Source organism: Branchiostoma lanceolatum, chromosome 6 (assembly GCF_035083965.1).
Source record: "Branchiostoma lanceolatum isolate klBraLanc5 chromosome 6, klBraLanc5.hap2, whole genome shotgun sequence".
In the NCBI taxonomy this organism is placed as follows: Eukaryota; Metazoa; Chordata; class Leptocardii; order Amphioxiformes; family Branchiostomatidae; genus Branchiostoma; species Branchiostoma lanceolatum.
The window spans coordinates 11,151,280-11,174,098 of record NC_089727.1 but is presented as its reverse complement, the minus strand read 5'-3'; the positions used below and the strand labels follow the sequence as shown (position 1 = coordinate 11,174,098).

Below are 22,819 nucleotides of genomic sequence, written 5' to 3'. Positions count from 1 at the left end.
TTTTTATTATGCTGTCCAGTATAATTATCACAGTATCTTACTATAGCAAGTAATAATATCGTGTTAATGACATGCCCTGAGGTGTATACAGTGTCATAAGGTGGTTTATGAGGGTTATAGGAACCGATCATGCCTTTTGACTATATACACCAAAGCGGGTTATCAACATTATCATCAAAAATTGCTGTATATCTAACTGACACATGAGTGAGACAAGTGTTGTATAACATAAATCGTTTAATCTTACATACCTTAAAGCATTTTTCAAGTCCACAAATGCTTAGTATTGATGAATTATGTTCTCATTTACAGAATTCACCGACATTGATTTCAATTGTATCTGCTTTTAAACATTACTAAATATATTTATTTCTGTGCTTACCGGTATGTATGTTTCTTTATATCAGAAAGTTCCCTAGAATTGAAAAAAACAACAAAAAAGCCCAGCAACCTCTCATGAAATGGTAATGTTACATAAAAATGATCCTATGGAAACCTTGCAAAAAGTGGTCACAATGGAGTAATATAATAATGACCAGTTGTTATGGCAAAATGGAGCCTCATAGTTGGTCAAAATCATCTGGCCATATGAATGTGATATTTTCACTGCAATAGACATGATATTAACGTTACATTTAAACTTACAGTCAAGCAAGTAGTCTTGGTGAAGCACTTATTGCACTTGTGATATAGCATCTGTTTCCTACGGCTCTGATATCACATTGAAAGAGAAAAGCCTTCAGTTAGGCAATAGAGCCAATTATAAAGAAAATCCTAACACAGATTTTCACACTTTTCAAAGGCATAGCAACACCTTCCACAGAATGCATCAAAGGTCAGTTAGGAGCAACAATTGATTGGGGTGTGTACCATTAAACAGACCCATGGCATGGGGGCAGTCACACTGCGGGAAAAGTATAGCATAGGTGATGCATGACATGTCTGTGTGCTGTCAAGATCTTGCTCTTGACACTTACGTAGCTAGTGGGACATCTCAGCCTAAAGTGTTATCAGCCGTTCTACCAATGAGTGTCCTTGGGACAGATTGTCAACACCCTGGAAAGGAAGAGATGTGTTCCACAGACCTCCAGTGCACTTTAATATTATTCGGAAGGAAGAGCATTTCTCCAGCCTTTCCTGAGTTGTTGAGACAATTGTTGCACCAGATGTCTGTACTCACTTTTCCCTGCCACATTATGATCCTCCAGATCATCTGAGTCGTGTAGGTACAATTCTCGAGCTGCAACTCGGTCAAAATCAGGTTTGAAAGTCTTGGGCTTGAACGTTACCCATTCGGTGTAACGATACTTCTCTGTCCTCATGGAGTAACCCATGTACTGGATATCCTTTAGCCGGGGAAGATCAGAATTTATCTGTGGCTTCTGAGAAGGACGTGGGTATTGGCTGAACACTGCTGACTTCCATGACGTTAAAGTATTCTGACTTCTAGTATCACTGGTGACGTTCAATATCACAGGCACAAAGCTTCTTCCCTCGGTACAGAGCTCAACTTTAGAGGAATCAGTCGGACAGAGCGGTGGTATCTTCAGGTTTGCCATCTCAGCAAGGGTAGGAAATATGTCAACCAGTTCAACTAAAGCATTGCTTTCATACCCTTCTTCTGGTAGAGTTTGTGAGCAGCAAGGAGGTGATCCTGCCTTGTTGCAACTGTTTTTCTGGACCACTGCATTTTCATTTTTTCGTGATGGTACATTTACAATGTCATGGTTTGATATTTTATCACTGCACAAGTCTAGAACGTCAACATACGGGAAGGTAGAGTCTTTCCTGACAGGCTGGTGGGTGACACCTGGTACATACAGTATCAGAGGGACTCGTGTGGCCACTTCAAAGTTACTGTACTTGGCCCACTCCTGGTGCTCTCCAAGCGACCAACCTGTCAAAGTACCAAAGTAAAACTAAGTCCCTTGAATAGGTGAGAAGGTCTACTCTTACTCATATGGAGAACTAATATCTTTAAAAAGAAAAAAGATTCTGTCACATTCTGAAAGATGCATACCTTTAGGCATCTTGCCCACAAACAATGTCAGAATCAATCCTTTAAACAATGCTTATATACTGGAAACAAACTCCTGCTGATTCAAAAATTACTGTGGGCCATATGTCTAGAAGGTTCTATCCTTGGTCTAAGCAAGAGTCACTTATCACTTTGTTCCTTTACTTTATCCGGCCGCTTCTAACCCTATGGGGGCATCGCAAAGAGGTGGAGTAGACGGTTAGCAGGTGTTAGCCTTCTGTAAAACCACAGACAGCACTGGTACTGCCAAAAGATTGTGGCTAGACTCTTTAGATTAGCCCCTTTCTAACTGGAATCTAAAGATTCTATGTAAAACATAGTACATGTAAGAGTTCTGAGAACTCACCATGGTCTCCCACCAGTACCACAATGGTGCTTGAGGCCAGTCCCTGCTCATCTAGTGCTGCCAGCACCCTGCCCACCTGGCTGTCTGTGTAGCTGGTGGCTGCATAGTAACCCTGTCTCATCAGCAGCTGATAGAAACAGATAGGTTTGTCAGGCATACTTCTACAGGCAGATATGAAAACATCACCATATAGGCCGTCATACAGGTGTGTAAAATGTGACCTCAAGGCCTGAAACAGATTGAGACAAAGCTTAAAGATAACAGTTTGGTTTGATGCTTACAGTACTGTACTTCTTTCTTCCCTTGTATACAATACTAATAATAATCTTTACTGCATATTCATTCAATACTGTAGCCTGGGTGCCATCTGATTACTACCAGGGCTCCTACAAATGCTATCCTGGATGGCACCCAGGCTATCAATCAGTACTGGTATGTTACCAGACACTAAGGCAGTTATACAGACACAAACAAAGAAAAGATTCAATGAGTTGGCTAATCAACTGTGAATATTTCAGCTGATTGATACCAATTGGTCTAATCTCCAAGCAGATCCTACTGTGGCAGGGGCAGTATCCATTGGCCAAACAGTATGTGTACTGTCCTCTGCCACCGTAGGATCTGCTTGGAGGTTAACCACTATCCTCACCTGAAACTGTCTGGGCACAGGTCCGTAGGGAAAGCTGATGTTCAGGGCCTGGACGTCCTCACGTTTACGGATGTCGGTGAACGGGTTCCAGGCAATGGTGGGGAGATCTGGGGGTAGGGACGGGTCGGGGGCCAGGTGGATGTTGGAGAGAGGATACAAGTCTGAAACAAGAAAATAACTTTTACATTCTCAACGATAGACAGAGCTCTTGAACTGAAAGTTTCAGGGAACAAATCCAAAACACTACAAATTCAAAATCACAAAAATTTGCTGTCAAACAAGAGTTTAAGATAAGACATCAACGAGCCTAAGATGATACAGAATATTCTTCAATCCAATACAGGGCTGTCTCCAGCTTTGAATTTTTTTCTGTCCCATTCATTGTTTTGGAGCCCATGTTGATAATTTTCGTTGTTAAATCTGTCATTTTACAAAAATACATTTTCTTCTAATTCATGTCATAAAGGTCAGATTTCATGGACGAATGGGGCAAAATTTTTGTCTGTCTCAACAAGCAAATTTCCGTTGAACAGAGTGACGGGTCCTGGAGACAGCCTTGATCCAATTCTATGAAAAAATACCTTGAAATTCTTTGGGGTACTTGAATGGAATATGGGGCTTGTGGAAGCCCACGGCCAAAAAGAATGGTTGCTTTTGACTTTCTTGGCAGGAGGCAGAAACATTTTGAAGAAATTCCACAGCGAAGTCTGCACTCTGGATATCAGGGAGGGACCCCAGTGGCTGGGACTTCACTTCCACAGGACACACAAGGTTCATATGGAGCTGTCCATCCGGACCTGGACAAACCTGACACAAAACACACAACAGTTTACCTGGATATGGACAAAACAGAAATGTCCTTTTATTCCAATGAGTTTATCTGTTATTGCTACATTACTTTCTAAGAGAAGTGAAACAGGCTCAGTATACATATCACATCAGAGCCTATCAACCATTCCTCAACCGAGTTATGAGTTGGATTGTCACCCAAAAAAGCTGTGAAAAAGTTGTAGTGATGACAATGATAATGGTAACAGCCATGACAATAGAAAGACTTACCTTCTTCATCTTGTACTTCTGAGTGGGCGGGTGGTATGCTGGAACAGACCAGCTGTATGGAGCATCATCACTGAAGTTTGATGCTATACCTGAAAAATGTTATTTCTTCATTACGATTTTTATGGAAAGAAAAAACAAAGCCACAGACATGCAAGGTGTATGTTTTGACCTGGTAAATGGTAGCAGAAGTTTGGCTAGATTTTGAAAGCTTTCAATACAGTGAATCATCTGACATTGTACATGTAGGTCAGCCTCTGTGTGTGTGTGTGTGTGTGTGTGTGTGTGTGTGTGTGTGTGTGTGTGTGTGTGTGTGTGTGTGTGTGTGTGTGTGTGTGTGTGTATATACTGTAAATCTTGAAATGTTAGAGGTAGTTTCCTTTTTGTGGTTTTTGCACTGACCTCTCCACTGTAAATTCATGACACTGCAAATATTTGTTTCCTATATATTACTACACCACTTCGGAATGAAAAAAACTCCGTTCCACTTCTTCAACAAAATTAAGTGACCGCAAAAATAAAAGCATTTACAATACATGTACTTCTCCATAGTTTTGTTCACCTGGGTGGAAGACTTTCCCCACAGAAGCTGTGAAGTAGCCGGCTTCCTTGAAGTGTTGGGGAAGAGTGGTGAAGTTTCCCGCCGCCGTTCTCCAGTAGGAGTAGAAGTCATACAACCGGGTAGTATCCGGCCTACGACCGGTCAGGAACGATGTGCGACTGGGACCGCATACCGCTTGCTGACGTCAGAGGATGGCAACGTGAAAAGGAATATCACTCAGGTGAAATGAGTGGGGAAAGTCTTTTTGGTGAATGACCACAAATTTAAGTCAATTCATAGAAGAATCTGAAGTAACATAAATCAAAGCTGACGATTTCCGATGGTCTTTATAGCGAATCCAAACCAATCAATAACAATAACAAAGACATATGCAGATACTACTAGTACATAAGTGTTACATGTATATCCTGGAAATGCTAGGCCTCTATGTAATGTTTTAAAGAATTGACAATGTTTTGGTAACTGTAATGTTTGGAATATTCAACAAATAGCATCACCTTGGAACAATTTCAGTGGTGATAATGATATAATTTTTTATGATAACGTTGCATCAGGCAGTTTCACATTATAACACAACATTTGTTTCACAAGGATTTATCATACCGAGTCAGTGAAAAGGCTCACCTGGACAAATGCATTGTTAAACTTGATTCCTTTCGCTGCCAGCTGATCGATGTTGGGCGTGACCACATTCTGGTATCCATAGCAACCAAGTGCTGGGCGGAGGTCATCAATGACCAGAAAAAGAACATTGGGACTTTCTCCTGAGGAAAAAGGAACAGTAACCTATACCCACTGCGCACCCATTGGATCATCCATATGAGTTATGGGGTCCGCGCCGAAGTCGCGCAACAGAGCCTGAACAGTCCCATCACCTCTAAGCAGCAGATTTTGGGTGGGTGGGTGGGAAAAAATCTGGGCGGCCTCCAGAGCTGTCCGCTTCGAAGTTCCCTTCCGATTCCCCAACCTTTCGTTCAGTCTCCGTCACGCTCCCTCGGTACGTGTTGGATGAATCCGCTGAAGTGACAATGGGTAGTCTGTCCCTCATGTACTTATATGGTATGTACAGGTGTACTCATTAGTCTGATCCAATCAGTGCGCAGTGGGAATAGTAACCTATACCCACTGCGCACCCATTGGATCATCCATATGAGTTATGGGGTCCGCGCCTTCGTCGCGCCCCGATCACTTCCTTTGTCCCTTTACTAAGGTATGAGTTGCGTTCGACATTATACTCACCTTGTTGGCTGACTAAGTACGTCTCTCAAGCACGTCCCGATGCGTGTTGGTATAAACTCAGTTATCCACGAAGGCCGTCGCTTCGTGGATTCACATCACTTGTATAATCAGTATATCAACAAGGCTCTCTGTGATCTTCCTAATTATTACTTATCTTCCCCTCTCTCCTAATTACCCCTCCCTCATATTAACCCCTCTCTCATCTTTCCCCCTCTCTCATCTTTACCCCATTCTCATCTTTACCCCATTCTCATCTTTGCCCCATTCTCATCCCATTCTCCTCCCATCCTTATCCCATTCTTAGGGTTGTCAACTTGTCATTACTTTATTTCCTAGGCCTAAATTCTTAAGATACAAACCTCTTCCTAATATGCTTTCTGTTACATTTCATCAGTGTAGCAAAGAGCCACTTATGTTAGTCACAGTCGTAGCCAGGCCTCCACCGATGTGAATGCCGCAACAGTCAGTAGCAGTCTGGAAGTTTCCGTTAACCAAATTTTAGCCGAATTTAGCACAGACATGGCATTTAGACCAGCAAACGAAAGTGCGAGGTCGAACTCATCAATACATGCGCTATTGCACATACAGCGACATACCCCACCATAGTGGTCGAGTATGCGGGTTTTTATGTTATAGGCGGAAACGTGCCCCTCGAAACTGAGCGAGAAGAAAAAGGTCAGAGTGGATCCCGAGTTTTACAATGTCTTTATTAGCTGGTAACGGGTGTGACACATAAATGCGATAGCCTCCTTCTGCGGGAATCATAAGTGTCTGCATCGTCAGTGACACGAACGCAGGCTGGCTAATTCGATCGCACCTTAATGCATGCACAAACATTCATGGACTGTTGTGAGCGACTCATAGTTATGGATTGCCCCCAGAGTACCTTGTGGTCACAACTAGGCCCAGTACCTTTGGAAACAATATACATGGAACGAGATACATGCAGACGCGAGCTTTAAACTACGAACCAGGGACTTGGCTCTAGCATAGAGGTCCTTGTTGCGAGCAAGGGTTATCGTCATACAGGCTGGTAGTTATCGGGTTGCCAAAGTAGCTCACAGATGGAACACTCCAAGTTTGTACCACAGATCAGAGTTTTACAGAATGGGGCGAGAAGTTCCATCTGAAATTACCTCATGGAGAGTAGCGTTACATACATATTTCTTCTCGATAAACTGAGTTTTCGGGATCACGACATTCGCACATCGAATTGAGCTTTTTCTGACCTTAGAAATGTCACATAGGTCATCTGCTTACTCATAGGAAAAAAGTGATCATGTCGCCACCAACACCATTAAAGTTCATGTCCCCCTGGGGTCGGCAATATTCACATTAACGGGGGGGGGGGGCAGTATTCATTAATTTTCTGTGATATACCGTTACTTGCATTGAATTGGCGAGAGAGGCCCCGATCGTCCTCAGAACGTTAAAATATAACACCAAGCTACGGGTAGCTGGACTATCACGATGTTATGTTCCTCTCAATTAGTGGTCAATGAGTTAAAGTCATAAACCTCATCTACATATGCAAACCGGGGTGCCCCGTCATCCGTCCGGCGTACACTCGCCGCAGAATGTGTTAAAAATCCTCAGGTACTCTCGGAGTGCGCCACCATACGCCCGGCGCACATCACATCAACATGTGTAAGATATCTCACTCTCATGCGCTCCCTGCGTGTACAATCCTACGCCCGGCGCACATCACATCACGGCATGTGTAAGATCTCTCAGGCACTCCCTGCGTGTACAATCCTACGCCCGGCGCACATCACATCAACATGCATAAGATCTCTCAGGTACACCCGACCTACATCACGACATCATGTAAAAAATTTCTCAGGCACTCCCGGAGTGCACCATCGTACGCCCGGCGCACATCATGATCATGGCACAGCAACTCATGTTAGAATTTCTCAGGCACTCCCGGAGTGCAACATCGTACGCCCGGCGCACCTCAGGATCATGGCACGGCAACTCAAGCTGAAATTTCTCAGGCACTCCCGGAGTGCAAAGTCGTATACGCCCGGCGCACATCAGGATCACGGTACCGCACAGCAAGTTAACCTTACTCAGGCACTCCCGGAGTGTAGCCTCTTACGCCCGGCGCACATCACGATCAAGGTACAGCACATCAAATTAACATTACTCAGGCACTCCCGGAGTGCAACATCGTACGCCCGGCGCACATTAGGATCACGATACAGCAAATCAAGTTAAAATTTCTCAGGCACTCCCGGAGTGCAACGTCGTACGCCCGGCGCACATCATGATCATGGTACAACAAAGCAAGTTAAAATTTACTCAGGCACCCCGGAGTGCAACATCGTGCGCCCGGCGCACATCATGATCATGTTACAACAGAGCAAGTTAAAATTTCTCAGGCACTCCCGGAGTGCAACGTCGTACGCCCGGCGCACATCATGATCATGGTACAACAAAGCAAGTTAAAATTTACTCAGGCACCCCGGAGTGCAACATCGTGCGCCCGGCGCACATCATGATCATGTTACAACAGAGCAAGTTAAAATTTCTCAGGCACTCCCGGAGTGCAACATCGTACGCCCGGCGCACATCATGATCATGATACAGCAAATCACGTTAAACTTCTCAGGCACTCCCGGAGTGCAACATCGTACGCCCGGCGCACGTCAGGACCATGATACAACAAAGCAAGTTAAACTTCCGGCACTCCCGGAGTGCAACATCGTACGCCCGGCGCACATCATGACCATGATATAGCCACTCACGTTAAAATTTCTCAGGCACTCCCGGAGTGCAACATCGTTCGCCCGGCGCACGTCAGGATCATGGTACAACACATCACGTTAAACTTCAGGCGCTCCCGGAGTGCAACATCGTACGCCCAGCGCACATCATGATCATGGTACAACAAATCAAGTTAAACTTATTCAGGCACTCCCGGAGTGCAACATCGTACGCCCGGCGCACATCATGATCATGTTACAACAAATCAAGTTAAACTTCAGGCACTCCCGGAGTGCAACATCGTACGCCCAGCGCACATCATGATCATGGTACAACAAATCAAGTTAAACTTACTCAGGCACTCCCGGAGTGCAACATCGTACGCCCGGCGCACATCATGATCATGTTACAACAAATCAAGTTAAACTTCAGGCACTCCCGGAGTGCAACATCGTACGCCCGGCGCACATCATGATCATGGTACAACAAATCAAGTTAAACTTCAGGCACTCCCGGAGTGCAACATTGTACGCCCGGCGCACATCATGACCATGATACAACAAATCCAGTTAAACTTCAGGCACTCCCGGAGTGCAACATCGTACGCCCAGCGCACATCATGATCATGGTACAACAAATCAAGTTAAACTTATTCAGGCACTCCCGGAGTGCAACATCGTACGCCCGGCGCACATCATGATCATGTTACAACAAATCAAGTTAAACTTCAGGCACTCCCGGAGTGCAACATCGTACGCCCAGCGCACATCATGATCATGGTACAACAAATCAAGTTAAACTTACTCAGGCACTCCCGGAGTGCAACATCGTACGCCCGGCGCACATCATGATCATGTTACAACAAATCAAGTTAAACTTCAGGCACTCCCGGAGTGCCAACATCGTACGCCCGGCGCACATCATGATCATGGTACAACAAATCAAGTTAAACTTCAGGCACTCCCGGAGTGCAACATTGTACGCCCGGCGCACATCATGACCATGATACAACAAATCCAGTTAAACTTCAGGCACTCCCGGAGTGCAACATCGTACGCCCAGCGCACATCATGATCATGGTACAACAAATCAAGTTAAACTTACTCAGGCACTCCCGGAGTGCAACATCGTACGCCCGGCGCACATCATGATCATGTTACAACAAATCAAGTTAAACTTCAGGCACTCCCGGAGTGCAACATCGTACGCCCGGCGCACATCATGATCATGGTACAACAAATCAAGTTAAACTTCAGCCACTCCCGGAGTGCAACATTGTACGCCCGGCGCACATCATGACCATGATACAACAAATCAAGTTAAACTTCAGGCACTCCCGGAGTGCAACATTGTACGCCCGGCGCACATCATGACCATGATACAACAAATCAAGTTAAACTTCAGGCACTCCCGGAGTGCAACATTGTACGCCCGGCGCACATCATGATCATGATACAACAAATCCAGTTAAACTTCAGCCACTCCCGGAGTGCAACATTGTACGCCCGGCGCACATCATGATCATGGTACAACAAATCAAGTTAAACTTCAGCCACTCCCGGAGTGCAACATTGTACGCCCGGCGCACATCATGACCATGATACAACAAATCCAGTTAAACTTCAGGCACTCCCGGAGTGCAACATTGTACGCCCGGCGCACATCATGACCATGATACAACAAATCCAGTTAAACTTCAGGCACTCCCGGAGTGCAACATCGTACGCCCGGCGCACATCATGATCATGGTACAACAAATCAAGTTAAACTTCAGGCGCTCCCGGAGTGCAACATTGTACGCCCGGCGCACATCATGATCATGATACAACAAATCAAGTTAAACTTACTCAGGCACTCCCGGAGTGCAACATCGTACGCCCGGCGCACATCATGATCATGGTACAACAAATCAAGTTAAACTTCAGGCGCTCCCGGAGTGCAACATTGTACGCCCGGCGCACATCATGACCATGATACAACAAATCCAGTTAAACTTCAGGCACTCCCGGAGTGCAACATCGTACGCCCATCGCACATCATGATCATGGTACAACAAATCAAGTTAAACTTACTCAGGCACTCCCGGAGTGTAACATCGTACGCCCGGCGCACATCATGACCATGATACAACAAATCCAGTTAAACGTCAGGCACTCCCGGAGTGCAACATTGTACGCCCGGCGCACATCATGACCATGATACCACAAATCAAGTTAAACTTCAGGCACTCCCGGAGTGCAACATCGTACGCCCGGCGCACATCATGATCATGATACAACAAATCCAGTTAAACTTCAGGCACTCCCGGAGTGCAACATCGTACGCCCGGCGCACATCATGACCATGATACAGCCACTCACGTTAAAATTTCTCAGGCACTCCCGGAGTGCAACATCGTACGCCCGGCGCACATCCTGATCATATTGCGACAGAGCAAGTAAAGCCATGATGATTACTCAGGCACTCCCGGAGTGCAACATCGCACGCCCGGCGCACATCATGATCATGGTACAACAGAGCAAGTTAAAATTACTCAGGCACTCCCGGAGTGCAAGATCGTACGCCCGGCGCACATCATGATCATGGTACAACAAAGCAAGTTAAGATTACTCAGGCACTCCCGGAGTGCAAGATCGTACGCCCGGCGCACATCATGATCATGGTACAACAGAGCAAGTTAAGATTACTCAGGCACTCCCGGAGTGCAAGATCGTACGCCCGGCGCACATCATGATCATGGTACTACAAAGCAAGTTAAGATTACTCAGGCACTCCCGGAGTGCAACATCGTACGCCCGGCGCACATCATGATCATGGTACAACAGAGCAAGTTAAAATTACTCAGGCACTCCCGGAGTGCAAGATCGTACGCCCGGCGCACATCATGATTATGGTACTACAAATCACGTTAAACTTCAGGCACTCCCGGAGTGCCACATCGTACGCCCGGCGCACATCAAAATCATGGTACAACAGAGCAAGTTAAAATTACTCAGGCACTCCCGGAGTGCAACGTCGTACGTTCAGCGCACATCATGATTACGATAGAGCAAAGCAAGTTAAAATTACTCAGGCACTCCCGGAGTGCAACGTCGTACGCCCGCCGGGGCGCACGTCAGGATCATGGTACAACAAAGCAAGTTAAAATTACTCAGGCACTCCCGGAGTGCAAGATCGTACGCCCGGCGCACATCATGATCATGGTACAACAGAGCAAGTTAAAAATTACTCAGGCACTCCCGGAGTGCAACATCGTACGCCCGGCGCACATCATAACCATGGTACAGCAAGTTAAAATTTCTCATGCACTCCCGGAGTGCAACATCGTACGCCCGGCGCACATTTATGACCATGATACAGCAAATCATGTTAAAATTACTCAGGCACTCCCGGAGTGCAACATCGTACGCCCGGCGCACGTCATGATCATGGTACAGCAAATCACGTTAAAACTACTCAGGTGATTCCCGGAGTGCACCAACATTCGCCCGTCGTAGTTCTCAGCAAAACGTGTAATATTAAATCTGGCGCTCTTGCATTGCACGAAACGATGCGCACAACACGACAGAAAGAAAACACTGCAGTTGAAGCACCGACTAACCTTTCCCTAACGGCTTACTCACAAAACAAACTGTAGGAAGCGCCCCCCGTTAAACACTAAGTACCTCCGCAGCTCGAGGTTCAGAAAGGACAACACGTCGATAACGTATATTAAGACACCGCCCCGAAGCAAGTGAAAACCTAACTCCCACATTTACCTCCCGTTTATAGCTCCGGCAGTGTCTGCCCGGGGAGCCGTGGCCATGGAGCCTTGGGGTAAACCCTGTGCCGTGTGGTCCTGACTCCCTGCTCCGGTGTCAGCAAACAGCGTTTTCAGTCAGCATACGGGTCGTCTCCTGTGCGCCCAGTCTTTGGTTGCCGCCTCCGTGCCAGGTGTGACCTGGGTACCTGCGATGGGCTAACATGATAATTCTATTAGCACAAATCACTCAAACTTCTTTCACAATCCTAAACCATCCGCACCGTAGTAATGTAAGGCAATCCCCACGCCGGAAGAAGGATCAACACACGAGACTGAGGACTGTGTGAAAACCACTATCAACAGAACGTCGCCCAAAGTCCGACGCGAATAAAGTAAATTATACCTCAACCTTCAACCTTCTCCCCTTCAGGAGATAACTCTTGAGGCACGTCACCTACTCCTGCCTGGTCAGCACCACGCTTCTGTGCGGCGGGTCCAAGTTTAGCGCTTGCGTTGTGCCGGATGAAACCTCTGCAGTCACCTTCCCATGCTTCCCCGCCTGAACCAGTCGCTGCCGGCGCGGCCGGCACCTGTGCCCTCGGTTTGGGTTGACCGGCTCCCTGCTGCACGTTCGGAACCTGTGACATGCTAATACAGAAAGCAATATCATGAGGCACTCAACCCACGACAGCACAAATCAGCCGCACCGGAGTAGGACGACCCGGCCAGGCTGGAAGCATTGTATCACAGTCCTGTGGGAAGCTGTCCTCCGGTCCTGAGCCGAGAAAGGAACACACCTCTACAACTCTAAGTCAACGGCACGTTACGGAAATAGAACCAAGGGTTATAACGGCCTTAACGAACAAGGCGCCCGTGCCCATTAATACAAAAAGCCCCACAAAGTACGTGACACCAGGCCACCAATACGTTCAAACCTGCTCCATAAACGAGTCACTTGGCTCACGAGAAAGAACGTCGGGCCACGCCACGTGGAAGTATCCCGCCTGACCGTCAGCTTCGTACGCAGTGTCGGATGATTTCGCTGAGACTGCACGTGCTCCGTCGAGGCTGTTAATTGTCGGCATGATAACGATGTCACCCAACAAGCCCGACACCTGGCCTGCCCTTGTCGTGCGCGAAACTGCTCGCTGCATGCCTCCCTGCTGTGGACTGCGTACCTGAAAAATACTGAGACAGAAACGTGCGTTTGGATAACGCCAGTTACCGCGGTTACTCACCAGAACCGTGGCAAGGCACCAGGTTGGCAGAAACAAGCCAGGAAAGGAAGCCCTCCCCCAAACCGGTAGCATAAAGCAAAACAGAACTCAGAAGTAACGTCAACGTAAAGACATGCAAAAATATCACGTCTGCACCAGAACAAAAACTACAACGACGTTAGGACATAATGCACTCCAAAAGCGTTAAACCCTGTCCCAAATGAACAGGAATCAACGTCCAGAGCCTTAACGTTTCCCCCCTTACAGGGAACCACCTAGAAAAAAAAAAAAGAAGAAGAAAGAAACATAGCCAAAACTCAGCCACTGTCCACGCCACGCGCCCCGCTTAGACAAAGGAGCGCAAGTCTAGCACCTCCGGTTGTGGGGGAAGAATCCGCTGAAGTGACAATGGGTAGTCTGTCCCTCATGTACTTATATGGTATGTACAGGTGTACTCATTAGTCTGATCCAATCAGTGCGCAGTGGGAATAGTGAGAGAATGCCGCTTAAATGCAAATGTATCAAGTCTGGAATTTGGTGATTTTTAGCATCAGCTTGTCAAACAGTTTCAACATGATTTATAATGCCACATTCAAACTTTAATGAAACTGGTTAACGTTAACTTGTAACTTGTTAACGTAGCCCTACTAGACTCTTTGATACCGAGGCTTATTTACATGCTAATTTACTTATACTAATAACATAAGCCACTATGTAAATACGCCCCCACAGTAGTGGTCTATCATGGCTTGTAAAAATAGAATTTCTGAGGCGTCAAAAATTATATTCACTCACCGTCCTTTGAAACTGCAAAACACTGTACAAACAGAAGGCATATGGCCACTGTAGCTGTTGTTGCCCTCATCTTCTCACGATGACTTGTTCCATCTGTCAAAATTACTTCAGAAATTGAGCCTTGCACAAAGCAAGGAGGTTTTATCTCGATAAAACATCCTTGCACAAACGTGACCGAAAGTTTATATAGTTTCTGCAGCCAGCGGAAGCGGAAGTCACGAGTTGCGCAATCTCTGGCTTATTCCATTCTCCATATGGTGGGAGTTGTAAGTTTTCTATAGTTAGGTCCTTATAAAGTTTTTTATCATTCTATCAGTATCATAAGTATCTAATATATCAATGCTGTAATACCTGTCTGATTAGTAGTAATTTTACTGATTGACGTGCCTATTTATATTCTTAGGCAAACAGGATTAGCCCTCCCATTGCAAGAACTAGACTTGCCCAACATGGCTGCCTACTGCCAAGTAGACGACGCGTGACGGACTCGCTCCAACTTTCAGTGCTATCACCAGCGTGCGCTTCTGTAATCAAGGTTAGTTTTGTCTTAAGTTCTGCAACGAAGCATATATTAGCATTGTGAGTGTTTTTATCTTGTGCAGGTAACGCTAATAGACGTTAACGTCCTATAACTTAGAAACCAGTTGTTCAGAAGTGTAGCCAACTGTCTGCACGTGTTTTTGGGGGGAGGGGGGCGGACTGAGAGTGAGGTACTAAGAGAAGAAGTGCAAATGTATTCAGCATCACAAGGTGATTTTTTTGTGTGCTATTATATTAAGGAAAGCTACCCTAACATGAAAGATATGCAAAATTGTGATCACGGGTGCCTAGATAGACCAACAAACTACCTTGCAGTACATGTGCGTATGTACAAAGGTTATAGTACGTTTTAAGGCCTCATGAGTATTTATTGATTTCAGGACATACTTCAGCTTCAGAACAGTTTCTCTCCACTCTGTGAGTAAAGAAGTCAACATGACAAACAGACCCTTCAAGAACAAGCAGAGCAAGCGTCTCACCTGCCACAAGAAATACAAGATCAAGAAAAAGATAAAGGAGCACAACAGGAAAGTTCGCAAAGCGGCAAAGAAGAAGGGCACTGCTACCAAGGTATCAAGAGCCAGGAAAGATCCAGGAGTGCCCTCAGAAGCTCCTTTCAAGGAACAGATATTGCGGGAAGCCCAGAAGAGAAAGCAGAAGGCTGAAGAGGAGAGAGAACAGCGCAAAGTCAAAAGACAGAAGATGTTGGAAAAGAAACGTAAGGCGGAGAAGGCTAAACGAGACGTGGCCAGCCTACAGAAGGATGCTCTCAAAAGGCAAAAGGCATTTGATCAGAAGCAGGCCACCATGCTACAAATGGAGACAGATGCTTCCAACAAAGGCGTGAAGAGTACGGAGAGTTCACGGAAAGCCTTTTACAGAGAGTTCAGGAAGGTGGTTGAGGCAGCTGATGTTGTGCTGGAGGTATTAGATGCCAGAGATCCTCTGGGTTGTCGCTGCCCTCAGGTGGAACAGTCCATCCTCGCCGCTGGTCCCAACAAGCGGATTGTGATCATCCTGAACAAGATAGACTTGGTACCCCGCGAGATCGTGGAAAAGTGGCTCAAGTATCTTCGGAATGAGTTTCCAACCATAGCCTTCAAAGCATCTACCCAGAGCCAGACCCATAATCTTTCTCAGAGCAAAGTCCCAGTCAACCTGGCCAACAAGGACCTGCTGACGTCCAGCCGCTGCCTGGGAGCAGACAGTCTCATGCAACTCCTCAACAACTACTGCCGCAACATGAACATCAAGACCACCATTTCTGTCGGGATCATCGGGCTCCCCAACGTTGGAAAGAGCTCCATCATCAACAGTCTGAAGCGTTCCCGTGCCTGTGCCGTCGGTGGGACTCCTGGGGTCACCAAGACTCTGCAAGAGGTTCAGATCGACAAGCACATCAAGTTGATTGACAGTCCCGGTATCGTCATGACGTCGGGGCTGTCAGATGCTGCTCTCATCCTCCGTAACTGTCTGAAGGTGGAAAACATTGCCGACGTGGTCACTCCGGTTGACGCCATCCTGCGCAGGTGCAACAAGCAGCAGATCATGCTCCACTACGGTGTTCCAGACTACGCCAACGTCCACGAGTTTCTGGCACTCCTTGCCAAACGACAGGGGAAGTTGAAGAAAGGGGGAGTGCCAGATGTCGACAAAGCAGCCAAGCTCGTGCTACAGGACTGGACAATTGGGAAAATCACCTACTTCACCCATCCTCCAGAGTCCCACAACATGCCTGTCCATCTTGGAGCCGAGATTGTATCCGAGATGGGAAAGGCTTTTGACATCAGCACAATAGAGAAGGACATTGACAAAGTTCTCGGAAACCTCACCATGGAAACCACCAGTCACATGATGGCCATGGAGTCCATGGGTCCGATGGAAGGAACCATGCAGGAGGAGGAGGGAGATGAAGAGGAGGAAGTAGAAGAAGATGAAGAAATGAGTTCAGAAGATGGCGAGGAAATAGATGAAATGGATGAAGAGGAAGATGAGTCCATCAAGCATGTCCCAGAAAGTAACCTTGCTGAACTGAGCACCATTTCGGTCAGTGTTAAGTCTAAGGAAAAGAAGTCTGAGCCTGACTCTGTCCCAAAAGAGAAGCCTGGTACAGGCCTCGAGATCCCCTCAGTGCTTGAGGGAAATCTCCAGCTGGGAAAGGCTGCCAAAGTGGCACAGAAAAGAAGGAAGAAGCAGCAGAAAAGGGCCGACAAGCTGTCCACCCAGCTGTCTGACACATTGTCTGCAGCCATGGACTTTGGTCTGGGAGAGGACGACAGTTACAACTTTGACACAGATTTCAAGTAGACTTGACAGATGAAACGTTGTAATACATGATTTATGTTATGTCCTGTATCTGCTATTGTAGTAGAAATAACATTGTTGAATCAGCTTATTTCTTGCTGTCACATGAGCAGCCAAAAATCCTCAAAACCTACTGTATGTGATAACAGTAAATTAACAGGAAGATAAGGCTGCCTCTGAAGTCAATCTCACTCTAGATGAGGCTCTTTTCAGTTGTAATACTGAAAAAGGTACGGAGGTTCTGAGATGAAAAAAAAAGAATTTTATGGGGTTTTTTTAGGTAAGATTTTGATTTGGTACAAAAATTAAAACTGGAAATAGTGAAGAAATATATTCCTATGATCTTCAAGATGTTTATACCTTATTGACGGATGGAACAGTTTATTTACTTGAACGAAAGATTACATTGTCATAAAATGGGACACAATTATGTCAACCATGTAAGGATGAAGAGTCTTGTTTAGCTTAGAAGAAAAATGCATGGATTATTAGCACATAAACACTATAGTGCTGATATTGATATGAATCTAAGTAAGGCATAGATACTTACTGTTTTGTCATGTGGTTTTACATGGCCACTATCAATTTGTGAACATATTAAATGATATGAAAATGGCAAATGCTGTCCCTTGTTCCTGATTATCATATAGCCAAATGACGTTGACCAATGAGAAGGCTCCATTTTCCCATAACCACCAGTGATTGATACTCCATATTCACCACATATGAACTCTCAACATACTAGTAAATACAATACAGCGATCAGGTGTTCTAGAAGTGGGTCTGTTACCTTCAACTTGACCTATTACTTGACAAATGCAGCACTCAGTGGTTTATTTGGTGATCATAGGAAACAACAATGTACACACTGTCATGTTTAGAAGTAATGTCAGTAGTTGTATCCCGTATTTGATTACACTGCTGCCAGTCTTGCAGACAGCTCTGTCCAGCAGGGTTGCTCTGATGAGGTCGCACACTTTGATGTCCCTCTTGACACACTCCAAAATTTTCTTGGTCTACTGGACCCCTGTTGCATGGAACTGCCCATAGAAGATATGCAAACCTAGGAATATTATGAGTAAGTTGTTGGGTAAAACAAAACTACTCAAACAAAACTACTCAAACATAACGTTATGAAGCCATTTTTCTGCAGAGTTGAGTTCATTCAATGTGTGTAGCTATTTGGCTGCTTTCTGATTATTTATGTTTCCCCCGAATCAGTGTGTGTTCCCCTGGGCTTCAACAAAGCTTTTGCAGCAGTGACCTCTTTCGATATTTGTTTAAATGCTCAATGACCTGCAGTGGACCCTTCTCTCTGAAAGGAGGAGGAACGCCCGTCTCACCTTTTTCTATAAGCTAGTTAATAACCACATCAATATTGATACAGATAGTCTACTGAAACCAGCTCAGGGGCGCACCCGGGGAAGCCACACGCTCAAATTTCAACCACTTTACGCCCGAACAGACTCATTTAAATATTCTTTTTTCCCTCGCACCATACCCGAGTGGAACGCCCTGCCTGGCGCGGTTGTTACGGCTCCCACCGTTGAGTCTTTCCGCGCCAGGCTGGAGGCCTGCCCGCCTTAGCCTGGGACCTCCTCCCCCCCCTACTTTGCCCCTCGCGGGGTTATCTGGGGGTTTACTAAGTTGAAGTTGAAGTAAACTGCAACCCGGTGTTTCAGCATCTTGGCAAATGACTGGCCAGCGTTGATTGGACAAATACTGACTAATTGGACCAATGGCACGACCTCTTTCAGATCGACTGAACCATTACAGTATAAGGTAATCCCATGCTTGAAAAGTGTTAGCTTTACTTTTGCATGTGTCATTTGATAGCGTATAAAATAAGTTGAATTTAACAAAAAGATTATTTTTTCTTTACATGAACGTCACAGATCTGTTCTTAGACCCAATAAGTCTCTGAACAAGAAAATTTGGAAAGTCACTCCCATCATTTCAAGTGGATCAGTCTAACATTCTAGTGCGCAGCCGAAAAATAGGTCGACCGAGCAAAGTGAGGAGGAACCGTAACTATTATCCTTTACAAACTCTACGTTTAGGACAGTTGAAGTGGTGTGTTACGGAAGGTATGTGAAAGAGTTGTACATTTAATCCGATGACCATATTCTTTTACATTTTGTTGGTGGCTATAGTTTGTATCTCGTGCCTAGTAACGCAATGTTTAGTAAACGGCCACTGATAGGGGAGGGGGGCCTTGGTGAGTCATGCCATGCTAATTTTCATCACGTAAATTTTCATCACGTAATTTAATCAAATTCGATTTAACCTCCTTGTGGAAGCCTACATTTTAACGTTACCTGGAACCATGGCGTAGTCAGCATACTGCATTGTCTATGCGAAGACGTGGCCGATTTTTATAATATTATGATGTCAGTTTTTATTCCATAGTTTTCGTCATGACAAGGAGGTTGGTCATGAGCGTCACCAATCCACCCCATAATTTATTCATCAATAATGATATCAATCCATCCCACGGGTTTATATGTGAAATAAAAACTGATTAGGTTTTAAAAAGGCCCAATAATTTTTTTGCCCATTCTTGTGATAATTTCACACTGGCCACTGACCGGCGGACGTGGAGAGGACGTGTGATCGGCCGCTGCGCGACCGACCGATGATGATGATGTATCCTATCTTCTGTGTTAAACACTGCAGTCCATGTTCAGTCTGATATCCCTCGCCTTACAGATGATGATAATGCTGATATTGATGTTTCCTCTGCAGCTTGTAGTGCAGTCCATGTTCAGTCTGATATCCCTTACCTTATAGACTATGAATTTATGATAATGGTGATATTGATGTTTCCTCTGCAGCTAGAAGTCTGAAGCCAACATGGATGTTAATAAGATAGTGGAGCAGCAGGTCCTGCAGGCGGCGCAGGCGGTGGAGGAGCAGATTGATGCTGAGATGAGCCGTCTGGACAACATGGACGAGGATGACTTGGACAGGATCCACCAGAAACGCCTGGCAGCCCTGAAAAAACAGGCCTCTAAAAAACAGGTGAGACTCACTGGGACTCCTCAGGTAGAATTCAACTTGCTTAAGGTCGACATCTTATTGTTTTCCATGTCATCAATTACTGTAAATGCAGAAATGTTCACGTTTTTTGCAGTGAACTTTTTACCGCAAACATAAAACCACCACGAAAAGCCGTTCCATTGTGTAGCGCTACTATCATTTCAAATGCGAACTCAAAACCACCGCAAACACTCCATCTTCTTCCTACCGCATAATTAAATCCCAGCGAACATTTCTGTATTTACAGTAGTTGGGTGGAACTATTTAAAACAGTGAGTGGAAGCATTACAGTTCACCTATTCCATAGGATGTGCTGTTTCTGCCCATGCCAAATTATTATGGCACTAGGGGTGACAGTCTGTATCTGTATATCCGGTATAACTGCCCTTTGGTGTAACACAGCAGCTTCACAGGCATGCAGTGCAGCAACAGCCGGTTATATTACACAGAACAATCACTCACACCTGATACCATACCATGTATCTAGCAAGGATGCCACCACTGTACTTAGTGGTAACTGGTACTGATGTAGTGGAGAATGGTTTTCACGTTCAACCCTGCTATGAACTCTGCTAGGAAAGCTCACCTCATTTTTTTTCATGGAGGATGGTAGAGACTACCTGGTGACCAAGTTACTTTCTTACTCACAGGAACTCCTTCAGATGGGACATGGCCAGTACACAGAGATCCCAGAAGAGAAAGAGTTTTTTCCCATCTGCCAGAAGAGCCCCCGTGTGGTGTGCCACTTCTACCGTGAGAGCACATTCCGCTGCAAGATCGTGGACAAGCACCTGGCCATTCTGGCACCCAAGCACGTGGGCACCAAGTTCTGCAAGATCGATGCCGAGAAGTGCAAGTGGCTGTGTGAGAGGCTGAAGGTGCGTGTCCTGCCCACCATCTGCTTGCTGATCGACGGGAAGACAAAGGACTTTGTCGTAGGGTTCGATGACCTCGGAGGGGTGGACGACTTCCCCACAGAAATGATGGAGTGGCGGTTAGGGTTATCTGGGGTCATTGACTGTGACGCCGACCCCACCAACCCCCCCACCCTGGGGCAGAAACCCAAGGGAGCGAGAGGGAAGAAGGCCATCAGGGGTGGGGGTGACGATTCTGATGACGATTCTGATGATGATTAACTCTTCATATCTCTGTAAACATGAACTTCATTTGAAGTAATTTATGTGAAACCTTGTGGTGTGATTTTTCATGTACATTTGCATATTACGTGAATGAGGGGAGCAAAACTTGTTAATTGCCAAACAGCTGTCAGAGTCTGTACAAAGGGAAATCACATTCTGCCTCCATGTATGTTCAGGACTTCTGTGTAACCTTATTCCTGCTGTGGGTTGTTTTACTGTAAATCTTGAAATGTTTGCATTGGTTTATTTTGCAGTTTTTGCGGTGCCACAAATTCATGACACTGCAAATAGTATGCGTCTTTAATGCATTACTTAATGCATCACAAACTTAAAACCTTCTTCTGTGAAATCAAGTCCCAGGGACAATCAATGAATTTACAGTACTCAAGTTTATTTTGGTTAACCGCATTAGGCAGCAAAGAGAAGTTGAAAGTAGGGAATGCCTGTCATTCTCTGTATTTGTAATGTTTTCTTTTTGCTTCTTTATGACTTTGCTATGATGTTAGTGGAGTGCCTGATGCAAATGATAGACAATTATATAGGTATTGTCCTGGCAGATATTATTGTAACATACAATATTGGTTTGAAGTTTGATGAATTAACAGCACTTGTGTTTTCCCATTTTTATCTTTTTTTAAGAATCAGTGTTACAGCACAACACAATTTATGGAATAAAGTGAAGGTTTCTCTTACTTTGAGTCCTTCCAACTTTTAGACTTACCATTTTGAGGTTGATTTAGATGACTATTTATGAATGGATTTCAGTATATCATTCCCATTATATAATTATTCATATCCAAAAGAACAGAAATCAGTTCACATATTGTTACCACTCTCGTTGTGTGCACAATGTACCATGACACGTGCAAAAGCAATTACATGCCAAGTTACATTCCAATCCTCAAGTGCCTTCAACAATAAGATCCTGTTAATACCACGGTTCGTGAATCTGTATTCACTCAGGCTCGGGGTTAATCCTGCTTAGGTCATTTGCATTAGTAACAGGGTTTGTGAAATCTGTCTGCCTGAATCCTGTCCAAAATTAGATCCACAACAACCTAAAATAAATGCAGTTCAGCTCGAAACCGCTAGTGATATCATGACTCTGGTCTCCTCCACAGACCAGGTAGCAGTTCATTCCATTACAGAGAAGTCCAAAAATCAAAAGTAGAACTCTTCCATGAAATGATTTTCAAGCAAATTTCTAATATAGTGTACAAACGTATAGAGACTGTAACTAAGAGAGAGAATGGATGATGTCTGAGATTACGACCGTACAGAGACTGAGAGAGTCAATTCCATGTCACCGAGAGGGTTTTCAGATAATTATATTCCCCTTCCAGTGGGAAGGGGGATATACTGTTTTTGCTTGCCTGTTCTTCTTCTTCTTCTTCTTCTGCCAAAAACCAAGTAGATGTGCGGTGGTAGCTCTACTAATGATGTT

General features: G+C 45.3%; 3 protein-coding genes across 3 annotated transcripts; 2 read left to right on the top strand and 1 right to left on the bottom strand.

Annotated features, from left to right (window-relative positions):
- Positions 1 to 219: 219 nt before the first annotated feature.
- LOC136436568 (iduronate 2-sulfatase-like) lies at positions 220 to 14,574 on the bottom strand. Its single transcript, XM_066430631.1, has 8 exons — positions 14,354 to 14,574; positions 5,276 to 5,415; positions 4,652 to 4,829; positions 4,093 to 4,181; positions 3,615 to 3,840; positions 3,034 to 3,194; positions 2,385 to 2,511; positions 220 to 1,897 (listed from the first exon to the last, which is right to left on the bottom strand). Exons 1-8 carry the CDS (start codon positions 14,421 to 14,423, stop codon positions 1,104 to 1,106), a joined length of 1,785 nt encoding a protein of 594 aa, XP_066286728.1. The 5' UTR covers positions 14,424 to 14,574; the 3' UTR covers positions 220 to 1,103.
- A 184-nt stretch (positions 14,575 to 14,758) lies between these two features.
- On the top strand, positions 14,759 to 17,817 carry LOC136436567 (guanine nucleotide-binding protein-like 3 homolog). Its single transcript, XM_066430630.1, has 2 exons — positions 14,759 to 14,888; positions 15,274 to 17,817. Exon 2 carries the CDS (start codon positions 15,329 to 15,331, stop codon positions 17,198 to 17,200), a length of 1,872 nt encoding a protein of 623 aa, XP_066286727.1. The 5' UTR covers positions 14,759 to 14,888; positions 15,274 to 15,328; the 3' UTR covers positions 17,201 to 17,817.
- A 1,293-nt stretch (positions 17,818 to 19,110) lies between these two features.
- Positions 19,111 to 22,067, top strand: LOC136436570 (thioredoxin domain-containing protein 9-like). Its single transcript, XM_066430634.1, has 3 exons — positions 19,111 to 19,284; positions 20,032 to 20,218; positions 20,887 to 22,067. Exons 2-3 carry the CDS (start codon positions 20,051 to 20,053, stop codon positions 21,370 to 21,372), a joined length of 654 nt encoding a protein of 217 aa, XP_066286731.1. The 5' UTR covers positions 19,111 to 19,284; positions 20,032 to 20,050; the 3' UTR covers positions 21,373 to 22,067.
- Positions 22,068 to 22,819: the final 752 nt, after the last annotated feature.

Coding starts and splice junctions, on each gene's coding strand:
- LOC136436568 (XM_066430631.1), bottom strand. CDS start 14,423: ATGAGGGCAACAACAGCTACAGTGGCCATATGCCTTCTGTTTGTACAG. Junction 2,512..3,033: donor CTGTGCCCAGACAGTTTCAG/GTGAGGATAGTG, acceptor TGTTTCTATCAG/CTGCTGATGAGACAGGGTTA. Junction 1,898..2,384: donor GGTACTGGTGGGAGACCATG/GTGAGTTCTCAG, acceptor GTACTTTGACAG/GTTGGTCGCTTGGAGAGCAC.
- LOC136436567 (XM_066430630.1), top strand. CDS start 15,329: ATGACAAACAGACCCTTCAAGAACAAGCAGAGCAAGCGTCTCACCTGC.
- LOC136436570 (XM_066430634.1), top strand. CDS start 20,051: ATGGATGTTAATAAGATAGTGGAGCAGCAGGTCCTGCAGGCGGCGCAG. Junction 20,219..20,886: donor AACAGGCCTCTAAAAAACAG/GTGAGACTCACT, acceptor TCTTACTCACAG/GAACTCCTTCAGATGGGACA.